We start from the raw sequence: 17,879 nt of genomic DNA on the forward strand, positions 1-17,879 counted from the left end.
AAAAGGAGGCAGGAGAGGCGGGGAAGGGAAGCATGGGTGGGACAGCCAGGCCCAGCTCCAGGTGCCCAGGGGAGCAGAACCGGCCCCACCAGCCCGGCTCCTGCACTTGAGGATCTCGGGCCAGATGACCCTAACCCTACATTGGGCGCTCAGGGTCGCCTCGGGCCCTGTTCTGTTAGGATTACCAGGTGAGGACTCTGGACAGTGACAAGGTGAGAACTCGGGTTGACTTGACAGTTCTCTGGCTCAGACCTTTGTCCAGACAACCTGAGTTCTCACCTGGTAATCCTAATGCTGCTCCTTACCCTCTTCCTCTTCCCTCCCTCGGGCTGGAGAGGGTCCAGGTGGGACCTCGGAGAGCTCCTCCCCAATCCCCTCCTTTCTCAGCTGGCTGCCACCCTGGGTTTCAGGCTCTCCAGACACTCGGCCTTCAGCTCGTTTCCCTCTGGACTTGGCCCCCTTTGGGTGCCCTTCTGCTGCCTTAGAGTGATGCTTCCTGGAGCCTCCCCTTGCATCCCGGGCTTAGTGAGGTGCCAGCTTGGGCTTGCCCTTAGGACCTGCCGAGGGCTTTCCTGGCCGGCTGGGCCGGGTCAGACCCATGTTCTCACGTGTCTCCCCCAATGTCAAGTCCCGGCTGTTTTCGGTGAAAATGAAATCCAGCGTCACCCCAGAAAGGATTCCACTTCCCCCAGGGGCCTATAGAAGGTGGGGTCACGCCTGCAGTTGGCTGCCCCCCTCGATTTGGGCTTCTGGAGAGAGGATCAGTCAGCATCTCCCGCCCAAAGGAGGGAAGTCGTTTCAGGAGGGACGAGCCCCCAAGTTCCCCAACCCCAGGGCAGCTATTCCGCTGAAGAGGAAAGGGAGGGGGAGCGAGAGGGATGGAGCACCAGAGCCTGGCTGAGCACTGGAGATTGGCAGAGTGTGTGGAAGCTGGGAACGAAGGCAGGAAGTGGGGGGAGGAGGAGGACGTGGCCTGGACTTCCCCAAAGACCCCATAGCACCCAAGAGCCCGGCCGGGGCACAGGGAGCAGGGCAAAGGGCCCCGAAGGGACCGTGAGCCAGGGGAGCGTGAGGCGGCCAGCTCTGGATCCGCTTCCCTTTTGTTCTAGGAACTGGTTTGGGAGCCGGAATGACCGGTCCCTGGGCCGTGGCCAGCACTTGGTGAGCACTGTGGGTTCATTGTGCATTTGATGAGCTAATGAGAGAGGACTCAGTTTCCTCACCTGTACAGTGGGGAGCTCTGGCCAGGGGGGTCCCTCGGCCCCTCTGAGCCGGGCTGTCCCAGATCTGCTGCCGGCCCCCGGGAGCCTGTTTCTCGCAGTGGTGCTTGGGGCGTCCCTCTATGTGGCGCCATTTCTCTCGCTCTCTAAGGGAGCACCTCTGGGAGACCATGGTGGACTCTGCGATCCGCCTGGAACCTGAGGCAGCTCCTGGCTCCGGGCCCAGGGCCGCGTGCGCGCTCTCATCTTGGGGAGGATCTGGCGATGGGCTGGCCGAGTCAGTCAGTGCTGGGGACTCTGGGGAATCACAGGGCCCGGCAAGGAGAGTTTGGGGGCGCGTCTGATGGAGGTCTTGTAGCCAGACCCCCTCAGCTTGTAGATGAGCCCCCAAGACCCCCCAAGTGCAGTCAGCACCCCGAGAGCAGATCAGGCTCGCCTTGGCCCACAGTGGGCGCAGCATGTGTGCTCCTCCCTTCACCCTAAAGCACGGCTCAGACCGGGTCTCCCTCAGCAAAGAAGTTCCTGTGGTTCTTTAGGGAAAAGCGCAGACCCCTTGTTTGCCACCCTTCACAGGCCGGCCTCGGGGCCTCCTCTCAGCCTGGCACAGCTCAGTGGGCCCCGGGCATCTTCGCCCTGAGGAGGCCTCCATCCTCACATGCCGCACCTCCCGGCTAGCCCGGGCCCCCACAGCCGGGTCGGGGAGGGGGGGAGGGGAAGGGCTGCCCCCAGACGGCCTGAGCTGGAGGCTCTCTCAGCTGCCTCCTGTCTGTGGTCCTGCCTTCCTGTGGCTCATCTTCCTCATCTTAGGAGGAGGAGAAGGAGGAGGAGGAGAAGGAGGAGGAGGAGACGAGGGTCTGGGAAGGCAGCTCCCAGGATTCTGAGGACCCTCAGGATAGAGACTTTGCATTGAAGGCCGAGCCCCTCCGTCTTTCACCTTCCCCCGTCGGACGCCATTTCTGCAGCTTCACTTGTGCTCGTGTGGCTGAGGGTCAGCGAGGCCGGGGGTTCCCCTTTGGCCACAGAAGAGTCTCTTCCTTCCCTGAGAGCTTGTTGTTGATCCAGAAGACACAAGATGGAAATGGCCAGTTCTTGTTTTTAACTGGGGTAGATTAACTGCGCCATAACCTGACGTGATGCGCCTGTGAAACGTCCGAGCCGCGGCCTCCGGAGGTTCGCTGTGCCGCTGCCGGGATCCCTCAGAGGCCCCGGGGCCGGTGGCCGCTGCCCGACTCAGGCCAGCCTCGGCCCCTCCGTGAATGACGCTGGCCGGGGAGCCGCAGGCTGAGGCCGGGTCCCAGTGTTAGGGAGGCGGTGCGGCCCCACCCAAGAGAAACTTGAATTTGTGAGAATGTGGCAGAAAACGTGGCAGTTATCTACCCGCCGACGCTCAGAGACCGGCTAAAAATGGCACCCAGCTCCCTGGGGCGGCCCCGGGTCTGGGGCTCTCTGGCTGAGGTGGGGAGAGCGAGGAGGTGGAAGGAGAGACAGAGAAGAGACCCTTGGGGAGCAGGGAGAATGCCTTTGGATTGGACTCCCAGGGGGCTTGCTTTTCCATCAGAAACGTGCATCTCAGAGACAGACGAGAGCCCTCGCATGTTTCTTGCTGCAGAGAAGAGTTTTGGTTATTTTGGGGGCAGCAGGAGGGTCTCTTTTTGTCGTGGTTTTGTTGTGGTTTCTGCTTTAAAGGAGGAGTTGGAAGAGTGTGTGTGTGTGTACGTGCGGGCCTCTGGCATGAGTGACCCCACAGAATTTGGGGAGCACTGTGTGAGAAGAGGGGCCACTGGAGCTCACCAGAACGACCTGGGGAGGAAGAGAGCTGCCCACCCTCTGCCCCGTGTTGGGGGCCCAGGGGCTCCTGGGACCCTGGCCCCTCGGCCCTGCCCTTGGGCTCCAGGCGCCAGCTGCTGCCCAGTCTGTTTCCCAGAAGCGTTCCCTTCTTGCTCCCCGTGTCCAGCCTCTCTCCTCGCCCTGGGTAAGTGGCCTGGGCTTCCGGGGAAGGGGGTTCCTCCTCGGCCTGATCCCGTCCTGCTCCTGGACTTTCCCCTTAAACTTAGAAAAGCCTCGTGCCCCTGGACGTTCCTGACCCTGCACTTGGCATCTGGAGCCCGCGGCGCCGTGCCCCCTTGTCTCTGGAGAGGGTTGGTGCTCACACGGGGGGGTCTGGCGGAGTCCCCGGCAAGGGTACCTGGCACTCCTGGGAACACCACGGAAAGGGGCAAAAGGCGCCAGTGTCGCAGGAGGGAACCCGGATGGGAGGCTTGGCTTTTGGCGGAGGAGCAGGCAGAGGCTGGAGAATGAAGGGGCTCCTGGGGAGTGGGGCAGGCCCGGTGTCATCAGTGAGAGAGACTTTGTCTCCCACCAAGAAGCGGATGAAGCACAGAAAGACCAGAGTTCAAATCCTGGCTGTCACTTAGCCTGCGCCACCTTAGTTTCCTCCTCAGTAAAATGGGGGTAAGTTTTGTCTCTGAGGACGGGGGCAGGATGGAGCCCGAGGTGCTTTGCCCGGAGGCCCTGTTACCCTGGTCACCTGCCCTCTAACATCCCTCCCTGAACAAGGCGGTTGCCCACAGGAGCTCAAGTTATTTCTGCGAGCCTGGGCCTGCAGCCCCTCCGGGTCGGGGCGATGGGGGAGCCGCCGTTCTGCCCCCGCGTGACTGATTCTGGGTGGGTCGGAGCCTCAGGCCTCTGGGGCCCCTGGAGCATGATGAGCCTCTGTGTTAATGGGGGCTCCAGAGGGGGCTGCACTCTTGTCTGCTATGGGGTCTCATTCCCCCCAACTTCTGGCTCTGGGCCTGCCCTTGTTGGGACCAACGGCTGGGGCCCGAGTGTAGTTGCTGTGCCGTAGACCTGGCGTAGGAAATGTGGGGGATGATTCCCTCGGGACCGGAGCCACGGGCAGAGCCAAGCCCTGGGAGACGGCCTGAGCAGAGCTGGTCAGCCCCAAACGCCGGCCGCTGGGGAAAGCCTCGCTTTGGCTGCTGGGATGGGGGGCAGCATGCCTCCCAGGGTCCACCCACAGAGAGATAAGCATTGGACAGGCCACTCAACCTGCCCTCAGGCCTCGGGCTCCCCCAGGTTCCACATTGTCCCCCAAAGGAGGCAGAGCTGGGGTCAGCTTTTTTTCCAGAGCTCTGGCACGTCACTGAGTCCACCTGGTTCTGCCCCTGGGATGGATGAGAGAGGGGGTCTCTTTGGAGCCAAACCCTCCTGCTCTAGGGTCCTTTCCGGCTGGGCAATGGGGGGAAGGGACCAATGGGTCCTTGGTAACGGGGTCTGTTCTTTCTGCTTCCAGACGATCATAAGAGAGGGGATGCTGATGAAGCAGACGAGCTCCTTCCAGCGCTGGAAGAGAAGGTACTTCAAACTTCGAGGACGGACGCTGTACTACGCAAAAACGGCCAAGGTGAGAGGCAGGGGCCTGCGGCCCGCCCCCGCGGGCAGGGGTGGGTGACCCCCGCGGTCGGGGTGCGCCACTGAGTCAGGGCAGAAAGGGCAGTGATTCCCAGGGACCAGCTAGGCCTGTGAGCTCAAGCTGTGGTCACCAGTCCCTGCTACAAACTCCTTTTTTACTCATTTGACATTTCTTAAATGGCTCACCTTTTTTTCAAGGAGAAAGGAGAAATTGTGTCTCCTAATCACCCAAAGGCGGATGTTTGGTATCTATTAAAAGCAAACAGACAGAACGTCCTGGGGTCACCAGCTTCGCCCTGAGCCCCCGGCCTTGGTGATGAGCGGGCTTCTCAGCTCACGGACGGGGGCTTCTGGGCAATGGCTTCCCAGCTGTGCCCGTCTCGCGGCCTTGGGCTCGTGGACCCCGGTCCCGTTTTTTCAGCTTTCAGACTGATTAGAGAGTTGTGGGTATCTCTTCTCCGCCTGCCTGGGTGTCCCTGGGGAGGAGATGGGGCTGGCCCTGGCCCAGGCTCCAGCAGGAAGGAGGGAGGCCTGCCCGGCCCCGGTGCCCTTCCCTTGGCAGGGCATTGGACCAAAAGGAGAAGTGAGAAAAGCTGAGCAAGGCCTCAGTACCCACACCCTGGCTTCCTCTGCCGGGCCATGGCTCTGCTGGCAGATGGCGCTGTGAGATCCCCCAAGGGGGCAGGGAACGCTGGGCAGGCTGTGGGGGTGGCACAAAGGTGGGGGGACCTGAGAGGCCCCACCCAGCCAGGAACCCTCCCCTGATCAGCCTAGCATCTTCCCGCTGCTCCTTCCCTGGGCCCGACAGAACATTTCCCCTCCTTCCAAGTGACAGCCCTTCAGGTCTTTCCCCTGAGCCCCCTCCTTTCCTGCTGAATAGCCCCCCCCCCCTTTAGCGGGCTCTGGGGGAGATTCAGGTGGTAGCCAGGACAGGAGGAAAGGCACAGGCCAGAAGGGGGCAGATCCCACAGAGGGGGCCCATCGGAGCTTTTCTGGGTCCTTCGAGCTCCCCAGGAGCTACTTTGTACATGGTCCAGGGCGCAGGGCAGGGAAGTCGGGGCCTGCTGGGTCCTGCTCTCGTCAGAGCACAAAGGCCGCTCTCTCTGCAGACTGTGAGTGCGCCCCAGGAGCCTCACCGTGCTTGCCCAGAAGGAGCCGTGGGGATCATTAAGGGAGAAGAATTGAAGGGAACTCGTTTTTGCTGTTTAATAACTGAACTGAACAAGAGCCAGGCTACAACTGGCTGCACTCTCACCTTTGTCTTCCCAAGCTCAAATGTCATTGCTTGGAGTAGAAGGAGCCTTGAAACGTTGAGTCCATTTTGCAAATCAGAATCATATCATGAATTTAAAGTGGGAAGGGATGTCTTGGGGAGCAGAGGTGCCAGAGCCTGGCAGCCTGCTGAGCCGGACTGAACCGGAACCGGAGACATTGAACAAAACAGCTGCAGACAGAGTAGACCGAGAAAAGGCTAATTTCCTTCAGCACCCTGGGTCCCCTGGATCTCTGTCTTTAATTGAGGTGCATTTGAAGAATGGGAGAGAGTGCCCCTGGACCCCGCTCTCAGCCCACGGGAAGCCTGGCTCCCTGCCTTTGTTTGGGTGAGCTGTTAGCAGCACGGGAGGGAAGGACCTCGAGGCTCCCAGAGCATCCTTAGGATGCTCTTTGGATGAGAAAGCAGAGGCCCGCCTGGCTTGGGACGCATCCGAACTCAGGATTTCCGTCTCTCCTTATTTCCAGTCGATCATTTTTGACGAAGTGGACCTCAGTGACGCAAGCGTGGCCGAATCCAGCACCAAAAATGTGAACAACAGCTTCACGGTAAGCCCCCTGCCCGCCTCATCCTGCGTCTTTGAGAGAACTTGTGGCCCCTCTGGTCAATCTCTGGATCTCCTTGTACTTTTTCAGGCCCCCCTGTGATAAATGGTGGTGACTTCTCACAGTTAGTCTGTGGCTGCCGAGGAAGCGGCCCCGGGCAGCAGGATGGAGGAGTGGACCCTGGGACAGCAGGGGCCAGGTGTGGGTTGGTGTTTGTGGAGGGCCCGGCAGCAGTGGGCATGGGCTTGGGCTCCCAAAAGCCTCCTTACTGCTTTGTCTCTGGGTTGTCTCCTCAATGATTTCCTACTTATTATCGAAGTCATTGCTTAATTGCTTCCCTGGAGGCAGTTCTCCCCTCTCAGATTCCTCCTATTGATGAAATAAGAAAAATCAAAGGTGATCCTTCCTTTGATCTTCAGAATTTCTTCTTTTGTTCTGGTGGAGTTGTTGGTTTGTTAGTGCCTTGTTTATAAAACCCTGCGGACCTTGGTTTGTGGGCTTTCTCCTCTTTACTAGTGGGAGCCAGATTTCCCCGAGGCCTGCAGGACCAGGCATCATCTCGTGGTTTTGCTTCCCATTTTTCCTTGGTGGCCTTCGCCCGCTGCGCCAACACGGTTAATGCTGACGGATTTCTTGGGCCAGGGAGCCCTCGCGCCCCGTGGAGTTTTCCTGTTTCATGGTGTGTATTTGTGGAAGCTTTCTCGGAAACGAGGACGGCAGAATCCTTCTGGAAGGGGCTGAGAGGGCGTCTGGTCCAATCCCTACTTTCATGGGCAAAGAAACCGAGGTTCAGGGAAGTTGTGAGAAGATTCAGATCCCACAGAGGACGGGATTTGAGCCAAGGCCTCGTCGCATGGCTCGGGCGGGCTCTCTGGGTGCCGTGTTTCTTGTATGCGGCAAGTTGTTGGGCTCCGTTTCCGCTCTCTTCTGCTTTTCACTTTGGTTTCCTTGACCAGTTTAGTCGGTCAGCTTTCACGGTTACAATTAAGTGTGTTTCCCTCCTTCAATTCCTCTTCCATTTTTTTGTTGCACCCCAGGTTCTGAGTTTGTTTTGCATTCATCCTCCCCTGGGGACGCCTCCTCCCTCCCAACCTCCCCCCAAGTCCAAAATCCTTGACCTACCCTGGATTATTCCTTTTTTTTTTAACGTGCTTCCCTTGGCCATCACAGAAAAGCAGGTGGCCACTTCTCCTTCAGCCCATTCCACTTTGTTTGAATGTTCTTCGTTGGTGGAACCCGCTTCTAAGAAATATTAATTCAGTCTTTTCTCTTTTCTCATACTTTTTCTTGTTGTAAAGTCTAATATCTAACCCCCTGTCTTGGACTTTGCCCCAAATATTCTCTCTGTTTATCATATCTGATAAGATTTCCCAAGGACTAGCTTTGGTTCCTCCTTTAATCAGCCTTGATTAGCTTAGGATTTGGACAGCTGCCTGCCCCTCCTCTTTCTGAAATTGAATTTTATCTGTTTAATTGTTCCCCACTTATTTTTTTTTTCTTTGTGCCCCCATTCAAGAAAAATAGAGAAAAACAAACCCTGTCACCAGGAAGCATAGTCTAGAAATCAAATCCTTGCATCGGGTATCCAAAAAATAAACACGGTCAGTCACGCCCCCTTGGGGTCAGGGGGACCATTCCTCGTCTGTCCGCAGAGCCGAAGTGGCTCCTGGTGTCCATCAGGATTCTCGAGTCTTTCAAAGTTGATAGCCTTTATTCCATCGTTGTTGTAGAACTGGTTCCCCTGCTTCTGGCCACTTCACTCTGTATCATTTTATAAAGGTCTCCCCAGTTCTTCGGAGACCATCCTTTTTGTCTTTTTAGAGCTTAAGCCCATTCTCTTCCATCATGTGTTTCTGTTCTTCAGTGAGTGGCTGGCCCCGCTTACAGCTCCACCCACGGTGCACTGGGTGGCTATTCCCGTGGGTCTCCCAGCAGTCATCATCTTCCATTTTTGTGGGCGGGGAATCGCTTCGCTGGGCCCAGGATTGTGCCGCCCCCATTATGGTGAAGAGGGCGCGAGGGCCCCTCTCCCAGCGCGTCCTTACAGAAATGGCCCGTTCGTGGCCTTTGGCCCTTTACAAATTGTCCGTCCCCCGTTGGTGCAGGAATCATTTGTGGACACAGGGAGAGAAGGAGAAAGCGGCTGCTGCTCAGTCATCAAAGCACCCGGGGTTACGGCAGCCACTCAGGACCCCCCCCCCACCCGCGCTGAAAAGGCAGGGAGTGTTTTTCTCTCCAGGCTCTGCTTCAGAATGATTCTTGTTAGTGTCTTCTCCAAAATTCTCTCTTTTTTTCCCCTGAAACAATCGGGGTTAAGTGACTTGCCCAGAGTCACACAGCCAGGAAGTGCTAAGTGTCTGAGGCCGGATTTGAACTCGGGTCCTCCTGACTTCAGGGCTGGGGCTCTCTCCACGGCGCCCCCTAGCTGCCCCTCCAGTATTCTCTCACTAGCCCCCAGCGAGGATGATTTCTTCTGCTCTGCGTCTCTGTCTCTTACTCTCTGTGCTCTGTTCCTGTTTTTGTCTCTGCGCGTCTCTTTTGATTGTTTTTATTTCTAAATTAATGAACATTTCTCTTCCATCGCTCCCTCCCCTCCCCCTCAATTTCACAATGAAACACTTGCCTCCTTACCCATGGCTCTCTTGTGGATGGAAGCCCAAGCACCCCACCCCAGGGTTACCCGTCCCTGCCCATCCCCCCAGGGCGGAAGGGAGCGGGCAGCGCTCTGATTGGGCGTCTCCTGGCTGCCGGGGCCGCTCCCATTGGCTGGGGCGCTGGCCGCCCTGGGGCGTGGGGAGGGGGGACACAGGTGAAGGTGAAAGCAGGGTTTGGGGCTTGGGGGGTTTGTCAGGACTTGGTCTTTGAAGAGACTGCGAGGCCTCCCTTAGATTTCGCCCAGCCGGGAGCTGGCCGCTGCCATCGTCATCCGGGCCTCGGATCCTGGCGGGCCCTCCTGCTGGGTCCGGGCTCCCCGCCAGCTCGGCCGTCCACCTGTCGCCCCTCAGGCCCCGGAGCGGCGGCTGCCGCCAGCCTTCAGCCGAGGGGGGCGGCCCTTCTGCTCCTGGCGCCTCCCCCTGCCCCTCCTGGCTCTCCTCCTGCCTGGGCCGCCCCGAGGCTCCTGTGTCCCTGGCTGTTAGCGGCCGCCCTTCGCGGGAGCTCCGGGTCTCTAAAGGCGGGCTCTGAACCGGAGGGATGGGGACGTGAACCCCCCGCTGCCCGCCGGGAGCCTGGGGGGGGCGTAAACGTGAGGGTGGAGACACACGGGGCGGACTCGCCTCCTTTGGGGCCCTGACTCCCCCAGGAAGGGGGGGAAGCGGGAGGGCTTTCGGGAGCCGCGGGCCCTGCCCGGAACTGACCCTGCGGGGCTCCGGTTGTGCTGGCCCCGGGGTCACGGGGAGACGGGTCCTGCGGACAGAAGAGGCCTGGGGAGGAGGCCGGGGAGAGGCGGGGTCGCAGCTTTGTGCCTTCCCCTGGCGCCATGTTCAGGGTGGCCCCGCCCTCCCCTGGGGCTGGCTTGTGGATAGTGAGACCCCAAGGCCTCAAGTGTGGAAGCCCCGCCCCCCCCAGGCCGCCATCCTCCTAGTGCCAGGGCGGGTGTGGACAGAATGCCCTGGGTGCGCCTGCTCTGCCCCCCCTCACCACCACAGCCCCCGGCCGTCCGGTGTCCCCCCCGAGGCAGAAAAACCATTTGACGGCTCCCTTTGTTCTCACCTTCCCCCAAGAAGTGGGAGCGGCCGGCCGGAAGGGGGCGCTGTGCTGCGGGCGCCTCAGAAGGGGCGACGGGACTTTGGCCCGCCCTGCCGCGGGCCTCGCGCCGACCCCTCGTGCGGGCTCCTGGGGGACGGGCGCCCGCTGCTGAGGACGCGGGACTCCCCGAGCTTGGGGGGCCCGGCCAGGCTCAGACGCCGCCGGCCCAGAGGCCCTTAACCAACGAGGTGGCGACCGGGCCCCTAATCCTGGCCGCCGCCTCCTCCCGAGCCCACCTCAGGGGAGTAAGGAGAAGAGCGGGGGCGGCCGAGTCCCTCATTTCCCTCCTCCTCCCGGGGAACCGCCCATTAAAAAAGGGGGAAAGGAAAAAACCAGCCAACGGAAACCCCTGCGGCCGCTGCGGGGGCTCCGCTCAGTGAAGAGGTGGGGGTCTCGCCCGGGACCTCGGGGCCAGGCCCGCCACGCTTCGGAAGTCCGGTTTTAGTGAGGGATTGGGGTACGCCTCGGCAGTCTCCCCCCTTCCAGAGCCACCTGGGGGGCAAAGAAAACTGAAAAAGGAAAAAAACTAGTAGAATCGGTCAGTTATGTTGAAGTCGGGAAACGTGCACCCGAGCGACGTCCGTAGAGGGACCCGGGAGGCTGGAGCCGCAGGCAGCCCCCCCCCCCCAGAGCCCGCGGGCCCTCTCCTCCCGCCCCGCCCCCGCTCTTGTCCATGCCGCTCCTGGGCGCCAGGTGTGAAACGCGGGGCCTCTGTGCCCCCTTGTGGCGCGCCGGCCCGGGCTTCCACGGGCTCTGTGCGTGGTCTGGAGGAAGACCCCAGAATGCTTCTGAGGCCTGGGGAGATCCGTGGGGTCAGACCCTGGGGGGGGCGCCGGTTGTTTCACTTGTGCCCGAGTCCTCTTGACCCCATTGGGGTTTTCTTGACACACGGTGAGGGGGCTCGCCACTTCCCCTTCAGGCTCATTTTGCAGCTAAGGAAACTGAGGCACACAGAGTGAAGTGCCTGCATTTGGTCCCCTTCACTGTCACTAGCCTGGGGTGGGGGTGGGGGGAACTTCTGCCCCTTCTCACTCACTGAGGGAGCCGGCAGCCCCGGGGTCTCCCTAGGGTCCTTCACGGGGACGTCTCCTTTTCCCCTTCCTTTGGCAGCTGTGTCCGTGGGAGCGATCCGGCGGCGACTGTTCCTCGGTGCCCTCCGTGCCCCTTACCCAGCGGGTGTCCTCCTCGGCACGTTGGGGATGCCAAGGTTTCCCACAGGGAGGCTCCTCGGGCGCGAGGGCCAAGTGTGTGTGCCCCGCTGCTGTCCCAGGCCCCGGGGACACTCCCATGAGTCTCGGGGCGTCTGGCGCAGGCCCGGGCCGGACGGGGAGCTGGCGAGCGTGGAAGGGCCTCCCGGCCTCCCTGCCGCTCCTCTTCCGCTGGAAACAGTTTTTCTTCTGACTGGCAGCATCACATAAAATGGACATCCCCCCGCCCCCCGCCCTCATAAAACTCCTAGTGCCCTTTGGCCCACACTTTTGGTAGCTACTCTGCCCAGCCTGCCAGGGGCCCTGTGCCCTCCCTCCTCTGCCCATGTGGCAAAGGGCCTGCATGGGGCCAGTCTGGGCCCTTCTCTGGGGGGAGCCTCCAGAATGCCCAGCTGCCTCCCCCTCGGTGGACAGCGGGGCGGGAGGGCATGACCCTCTTGGGCAGCGGGGAGGAGGGCACGAACCCTCGGTGGACAGCGAGGCGGGAGGGCACGAGCCCCTCGGTGGACAGCGGGGCCGGAGGGCACGAGCCCCTCGGTGGACAGCGGGGCCGGAGGGCACGAGCCCCTCGGTGGACAGCGGGGCCGGAGGGCATGAGCCCCTCGGTGGGTAGCGGGGCGGAGTAGGCAGGGCTGGCAGGAGAGCCAGAACTTCTTGTTTCTCGAAGGCCGGGGGCCAGCTGTGACCCTCAGGGCCCGGGAAGGCAGACCAGGTCTGGGCTCCTCTGGAACGTTCCCTCTGGGAGGAGCATGTGACACTTTTGGTTGGGTCAGGAAATACAGGAACTTTTGTTGCCCCATCTTTGCAAGAGGTGGAGTTCAGTCCTTGAGCCTGGGGACGGCCGGGAAGGCGTCCAGAGAGGGCGGCGAGGATGCCGGGCCCTCGGAAGGCCCCGGGGAGGACTCGGGGAGGACAAAGGCCCCGATCCCCCTCCAGAGTCTGTGTCTGCCCAGCTGTGGAGCTGCCAGCCTCCCGGAGGCAGGGGGGTGGGGTTGCAGCCCCTGCTCTGTCCGCAGCGCCCGGGGGTCCTGAGGACCAATGAGGTAGCCTTGCTAAAGGGCCAAGCTCAGGGCCTGGCCTGGGTGGAAATGCTTGCCCTTGTCCCGGCTCCTCCGAGCCCTGTTACTGCCCCCTTCTCCCGAGGGGTTTCCCTTCCCCGCCGGAGGGAGACTTCCTGCCATTTCCGCCGCCCAGTTATAAGCGTGGATTTTGTGCCCGTGTTGGGGGGGGGGAGGTAATTGGCCCCTGCCCTGGAGAAGCTTCTCAGAGAGTCCTCCCGGCGGCCTCTGCTGCCTTTCCTGCCTCCAGCCTCTCCCCAGTATCTGCACAATGCGTGCTGGGTAAACACATCCGCGGGCCAATGTACACAGCGCCTCTCAAAACAATCCCTTTCCTGCTGAGAATTCCAGGACTTTAAACCAGCCTTTTGTCGGAACTGGGGCCGTTCCCGCACACCTGGGCCGGGGGAGGGGAGGAGGGAGCGGGGGGCGGAGGCCGACCCTGTCCAGTCAGCCTCCGTGCTCTCCCCGGAGCCTGGCGCCGGCCACTTTGGAAGAGTCATCTGGGGCTGGAGGCCGGAGGCTGGGGACCAGAGATTGGAGGCCGGGGACCGGAGATTGGAGGCTGGGGACCGGAGATTGGAGGCTGGGGACCGGAGATTGGAGGCCGGGGACCGGAGATTGGAGGCCGGGGACTGGAGATTGGAGGCCGGGGACCGGAGATTGGAGGCCGGAGATTGGAGGCTGGGGACCGGAGGCCGTCCCTATCGGGGCACCTGTGCTAGCCAAGCCCCCTCCCCACAAGAAGCCTCGGACAGCAGGCTGGTTGCTTTGGTAACCGTAGTGCCCTTTCAGGATCTTGGCTGAGAAGCCCCCGGAGGGGTGGGGACCCACTGCTCGTGGGCAGAAGCCCAGCCCAGCCAGACGCCTGCCTTGGGCCATCCGGACCTCGGCTGGGCTGGGCCAGGACCCCCAGGGAGCTGGAGCAGGCCCGTGGACTCCAGGATCCCTTGGACAAGGTTGGTTCTCACTAGTCTCGCCCCGTAGCCGGAGGACATTTTTCTCTTGCCTTCCTTCCTGCAAGGGCAGGGACCGGGAGGAGACAGGACGAAGGTCCTGGCTGTGAATGGGGGGGGGAGCGTTTCCTCACAATCTCTCTGCCTTCCGATGGCGCGAATACCCGGTCCCAGATGGGGCCTCTGAGGCTCAGAACGGCAGCTGGCACTGGGCTCGCCCCAGGGCGGCCTCCGGTCCTCGGGCCCGGCTCTCTGGGCTGTGGCTGCCTCAGAGGTAGACTTCCTTGCCAGGCCGTTCAGCCCGCTCTCAGGACCTCTTGCACTGGAAGGACCCTCAGCTCTGTGGGCAGGTTTCCCCCATTTACCACCTTCTTTACTGCACAGTGAGTGCTTAATTAATGCTGTTTGTTACCCTGCCAAGTGCAAGGCACCTGTGTGAGAGGTGTTGGGGGACAGAAAGGACCCCTTACTTGTGGGGGGGCGGGGGGCCGCTTCCCTGGGATGTGCCCGGCAGCAGGGTCCGGGGGCGGATGGAGGCCGGGCGGGCCTGCAGCCCCGGGAGGCCCCACGCCAGGGGGACGCTTCTCTGCTCCTGTGCTTCGGGCCTGGCTCCCTACTTGGGAAAGTGGAATCCCCGGGGCCGGGCTTCGCTCAGCCTGCTGGCTGCCAGGGCCCAGTCGCAGGACGTCCCCGTGGTGCAGGGAGGAATGTGACCCCAGCAGGAGACGCGGTCACTTTCCCAGAGCTCCCGGCGCGTTAGCGCTGAGCAGCGGGGCCGGGAAACATGGGAATCCCCCGAATCACATTTCCCAAGAGGAGCTCTGGGCCAGGGGTTGAAGAGTACTTACTTCCTGACCGCCTCATAAGCCCCAGCTGCTCCCGGGAGCGAAGACCCGAGTTGGGGGATCTCAGGGCCATTTGGGGGGCGACCCCCGTCTGCCAAACAGAAAGTTGTTTACTCCCGAGCCCAATGAGCAAGATCTCCCCTTTCCCTCATGTCTTCACTAAAAAACAAACACGTGTGTTCACAAAACTTCTTGTCTTTGGAACATGGGAGCGGGGCTTTCTGGCGGGAGGGCCATGGGCCTGGGAGGGGCCGGGCCCCCCACGTTGGGGAAGAAGCCCCTCGCTGTTTGGAGGCGGGGGTGGCGGAGGCCCGAGTCCTCTGTGGGCTCTGCTCCTTCGGAGTCCTCCTGGTTTGGCCGGAGGTACCTGACGTCCTCACCTCACAATTAGCCAAAGCACTGGCCCTTCCTGTTGGCGCTGGGCACCCAGTGTTTGCTTTGCCTCTCCCTGCCCTCTCTCCCCGAGACCTTCCCTGTTGAAAGGTTCTTTCCTGCCAACTGCCACCTCTGAAAGAGACCAGAGGCCCCTCGGCCGGTGGGCAGGGCTAGCGGGTGCTGGGAAGGGAGGGGGACGGAGGGAGCTCTCGGGCCATAGCCAGGGGCGCCACCTCCTCATCGGGAGACATCCAGAGAAAGGGGAAAGTGCCTTGGGCTTTGCTTCTCTCTGGCCCTTGGGGAGGGGATAAGAGGTCAGAATTATGGGCTCATTTCAGGCCCAGACCAGGACAGAGAGAGGAGCAGGCGGTCTGAGTGGCCACAGAGCACTGGACTTGGGACTCGCTGGCCCTGTGCCAAATCCTGCCCTGCTGCCCGAGCTTGAGCAGGCAATCTCTCTCTACCTCAGTTTCCTTCTCCCTGGATCTGGTTCCTGAGGCTTCTGGGAGCTGAGGCCCAGGAAGGGGAAAGGCCTTTCTCCCTGGGGCCTGGGCCGCCTTCTGGGGGTGAAGACTCCGGCCCGGATCGGCCACGGCTCCTGCAGTCAGGACGGCTCCTCAGGATTTCTTGCGGGCCTTGCCCGGAGCTGGCGCTCAGCAAGCACTCATTAAACGGAGCTGACTTGTGCTAGCCTGGCCTGGGGACCCTGGGACGATCCCCTGCAGGACAGGACAGATTGTGCTTTCCGATGAGGACGGACAGGTGACGCGACCCAGCTCTTCCGGGGCCATTCCCAGGCTTTCTCTCCTTCCCAGAAGTTGTCTGTAGGAAAGGAGACTGGCTGCCTTGTCTCGTTTGGTTTTTAAAAACGTAAACCTTTTTTAGCTTTCTCAGGGCCAAGGAGTCTGAGACTTGCATTGGGGGCAAACTTCTTCATAGCCCGGTGCCTCGGTTTCCTTCATTTGTTCACCAGGGCTGATGAGTTCTGCTTGCTGCTTGTTACGAGGATAAAGAATAGGTTTGGAAAGCACTGCCGCCGGCAGGTCCTTCCTGGCCCTGCAGTTCATCCACAGTGTGGGGGGGGCCCAGACTGATGTCAGCCCCCCCTGGGGCTCAGCCTCGGCCAGTCTGGCGCTGTGGGTGCCGTGCCAGCAGCTCTGCCTGCTCCTCCTGGAGGACGGGCCCACATCCGTGTCCCCACGTGCCTCCGCTCAGTCTCGGCAGCTTCGCTTGGGGGACGCCGTCGGGCTGCCCCGCGTTCGGCCCTCGCTCTGGCTCCGCTGCCGCCTCTTCCCTCCTTCCTCCTTTCCTCCATGAGGGTTTTTGTCTCTTTCCTACCAGGAGCCCAACAGCATCAGGTGCCCCTGAGGCCGGGGAGAGCTGCAGAGGGCGGGGTCTAAGGGGGCTTCCGCAGGTGGCGGCAAAGGCAGGAAGCACCAGGAGCCGCTCACTTGGCCATGGAGGCCCCACCGGCCTCTCGGATCAGCCTGTCCGGGACCGGACCCCTCGTCTGTCCTCCCTTCTCCCCGGTCTCTGAGTTTCTGAGAGGCTGCTGTTTAATAAACATCAGGGGTTCCCCTCTGGCTTCTGCAGTGAAAAGCATCACGGGACACCCTGCCCCCCATGGCCTCTCCCAGAAACGTGAACGGGTTCCTGTTTCTGTTCTGTTTGTGTTTCTTGTTAAAAGCCTTGGTCAGGGGCAGCTAGGGGGCGCAGTGGATAGAGCTCCAGCCCTGAAGTCAGGAGGACCCGAGTTCAAATCTGCTCTCAGACACTTAGCACTTCCTGGCTGTGTGACCCTGGGCAAGTCACTTAACCCCCAGCCTCAGGGGGGAAAAAAAAATGTATGAAAAGTCTTTGGTCTCATCTGAGTCCAGAGCCTTCCCTGTACTTGATCACGGTCATTGAATGAGCCCGTGCCCCCTTCCTCCCCCCACTCTTGAAGAAACCACCTGACTTTGATTTCTTGGCACCAGAATTGCCCATTTTATTTCCTGTGCTCCCCTCTGGTTTTTCTTTGATCATAAATGCTTCCCTGACAGAGACCTGACAGGTAAAATTTCCCACGCTCCCCGATTTGCTTCTGTGTCCCCCTTTTTGTTTAATCATGTCCCTATTTGGACTCCTGTTGGTCTGGACCTAGTTTCTCCCGAACTGCTTTCCCGTTTTTCTAGCCGGTCTCGTCAGATAGTGAGCTCTGTGTCTGAAAGCTTTGCCGGACGCTCGAATCCTGGGGTCCTTTACGGCCGAGGCCTTTCTGTCCGATCCCTTCCGCTCATCTGCCGCTTTCTGAGCCGGGACCAGAACGCCTTGATGATCGCCGCTCTGTGATGCGCTTTGAGATCCGAGGCTTTCAGGCTGTCTCCCGTCACGGTTTCCCATTGTTTCCCGTGATATTCTGGACTTTTCATTCTTACAAACGAACCATTGTCTCTTTTAAAACCCTCCCAGCAGCCACCTCTTTTTTGAACTCCATTCCATCCAGAGTCAGGAAAGCCCGAGTTCAAATCCAGCCTCAGACACTGAGTAGCTTTGGCCTTTCTGCCTCAGTTTCCTCATCTGGAAGATGAGACCATCTACCCCCGAGGGCGGTTGTGAGGATCACTGGCATCATCTTTGTAGAAAGCAGCGGCCCTGGCACTTAGTAACGACCTTGGGGTTGCCCTTGCTGGACCTCCAGATCACTCCCTGCCCCAACGAGGCTCCTGGCTGGCGGTCTTGGTCTTCACCCTCTGCCCCTCTGGGATTCCTGGGTCGGCTGGCCCCTCGGCCTCCTCCATCCCCAACGTGGGTCTTGCCCGGACCCTGCCTCAGACGCCTTCCTTCTGGGTCCCCCGGCGTCAGAATCCTTGGTTATGTCTGCCCAGAACAAGCGGCCCGGGGGGACTCTTTGGGGGCTGTCTGGTCAGCCCAGAGTCCAGCGGAGCATCGCGGGTCATGCTTTTGTCCCACGATTGCTCAGAAGGCCTGGAGGGCCGAAACAGGGGGGCAGGCAGCAGTCTGACCCCCACCCGGGACCCCTCGTGTTCCCCTTTGCGGAGCCTCTTTGGCAGTGTGCTGGCCGCTTGGCCCCCTGGGGGCTCTTTGCCCTTGAGGAAGCTCGCTGTGCACGTGCACCCTGGTCTCAGGCGTGGGGGGCAGCTTCAGAGATGGGCTTCTGCAGCATTGCAGTGGCAGGATGTGAGTAATAGGAAGTGACTGCACTTATCAGATCCCGTCCCACGCCCACTCGTAGCCACCT

General features: G+C 60.9%; 1 protein-coding gene across 3 annotated transcripts in view; it reads left to right on the forward strand.

Moving 5' to 3' along the window:
- The window catches only part of DGKD (diacylglycerol kinase delta), a 66,212-nt gene that overhangs the window by 10,848 nt on the left and 37,485 nt on the right, over positions 1-17,879 (forward strand). For 2 of the 3 annotated variants that reach the window (XM_074264300.1, XM_074264296.1), the window contains exons 2-3: positions 4,513-4,623; positions 6,372-6,452. In XM_074264300.1, the coding sequence (XP_074120401.1) occupies positions 4,531-4,623; positions 6,372-6,452 (174 nt within the window). In that variant the 5' untranslated portion in view covers positions 4,513-4,530. Of the gene's footprint in view, positions 1-4,512; positions 4,624-6,371; positions 6,453-13,120; positions 13,422-17,879 lie in introns of those variants that run through there. The other variant, XM_074264299.1, reaches the window with a different exon arrangement.

Source organism: Sminthopsis crassicaudata, chromosome 4 (assembly GCF_048593235.1).
Source record: "Sminthopsis crassicaudata isolate SCR6 chromosome 4, ASM4859323v1, whole genome shotgun sequence".
Lineage (NCBI taxonomy): Eukaryota > Metazoa > Chordata > Mammalia > Dasyuromorphia > Dasyuridae > Sminthopsis > Sminthopsis crassicaudata.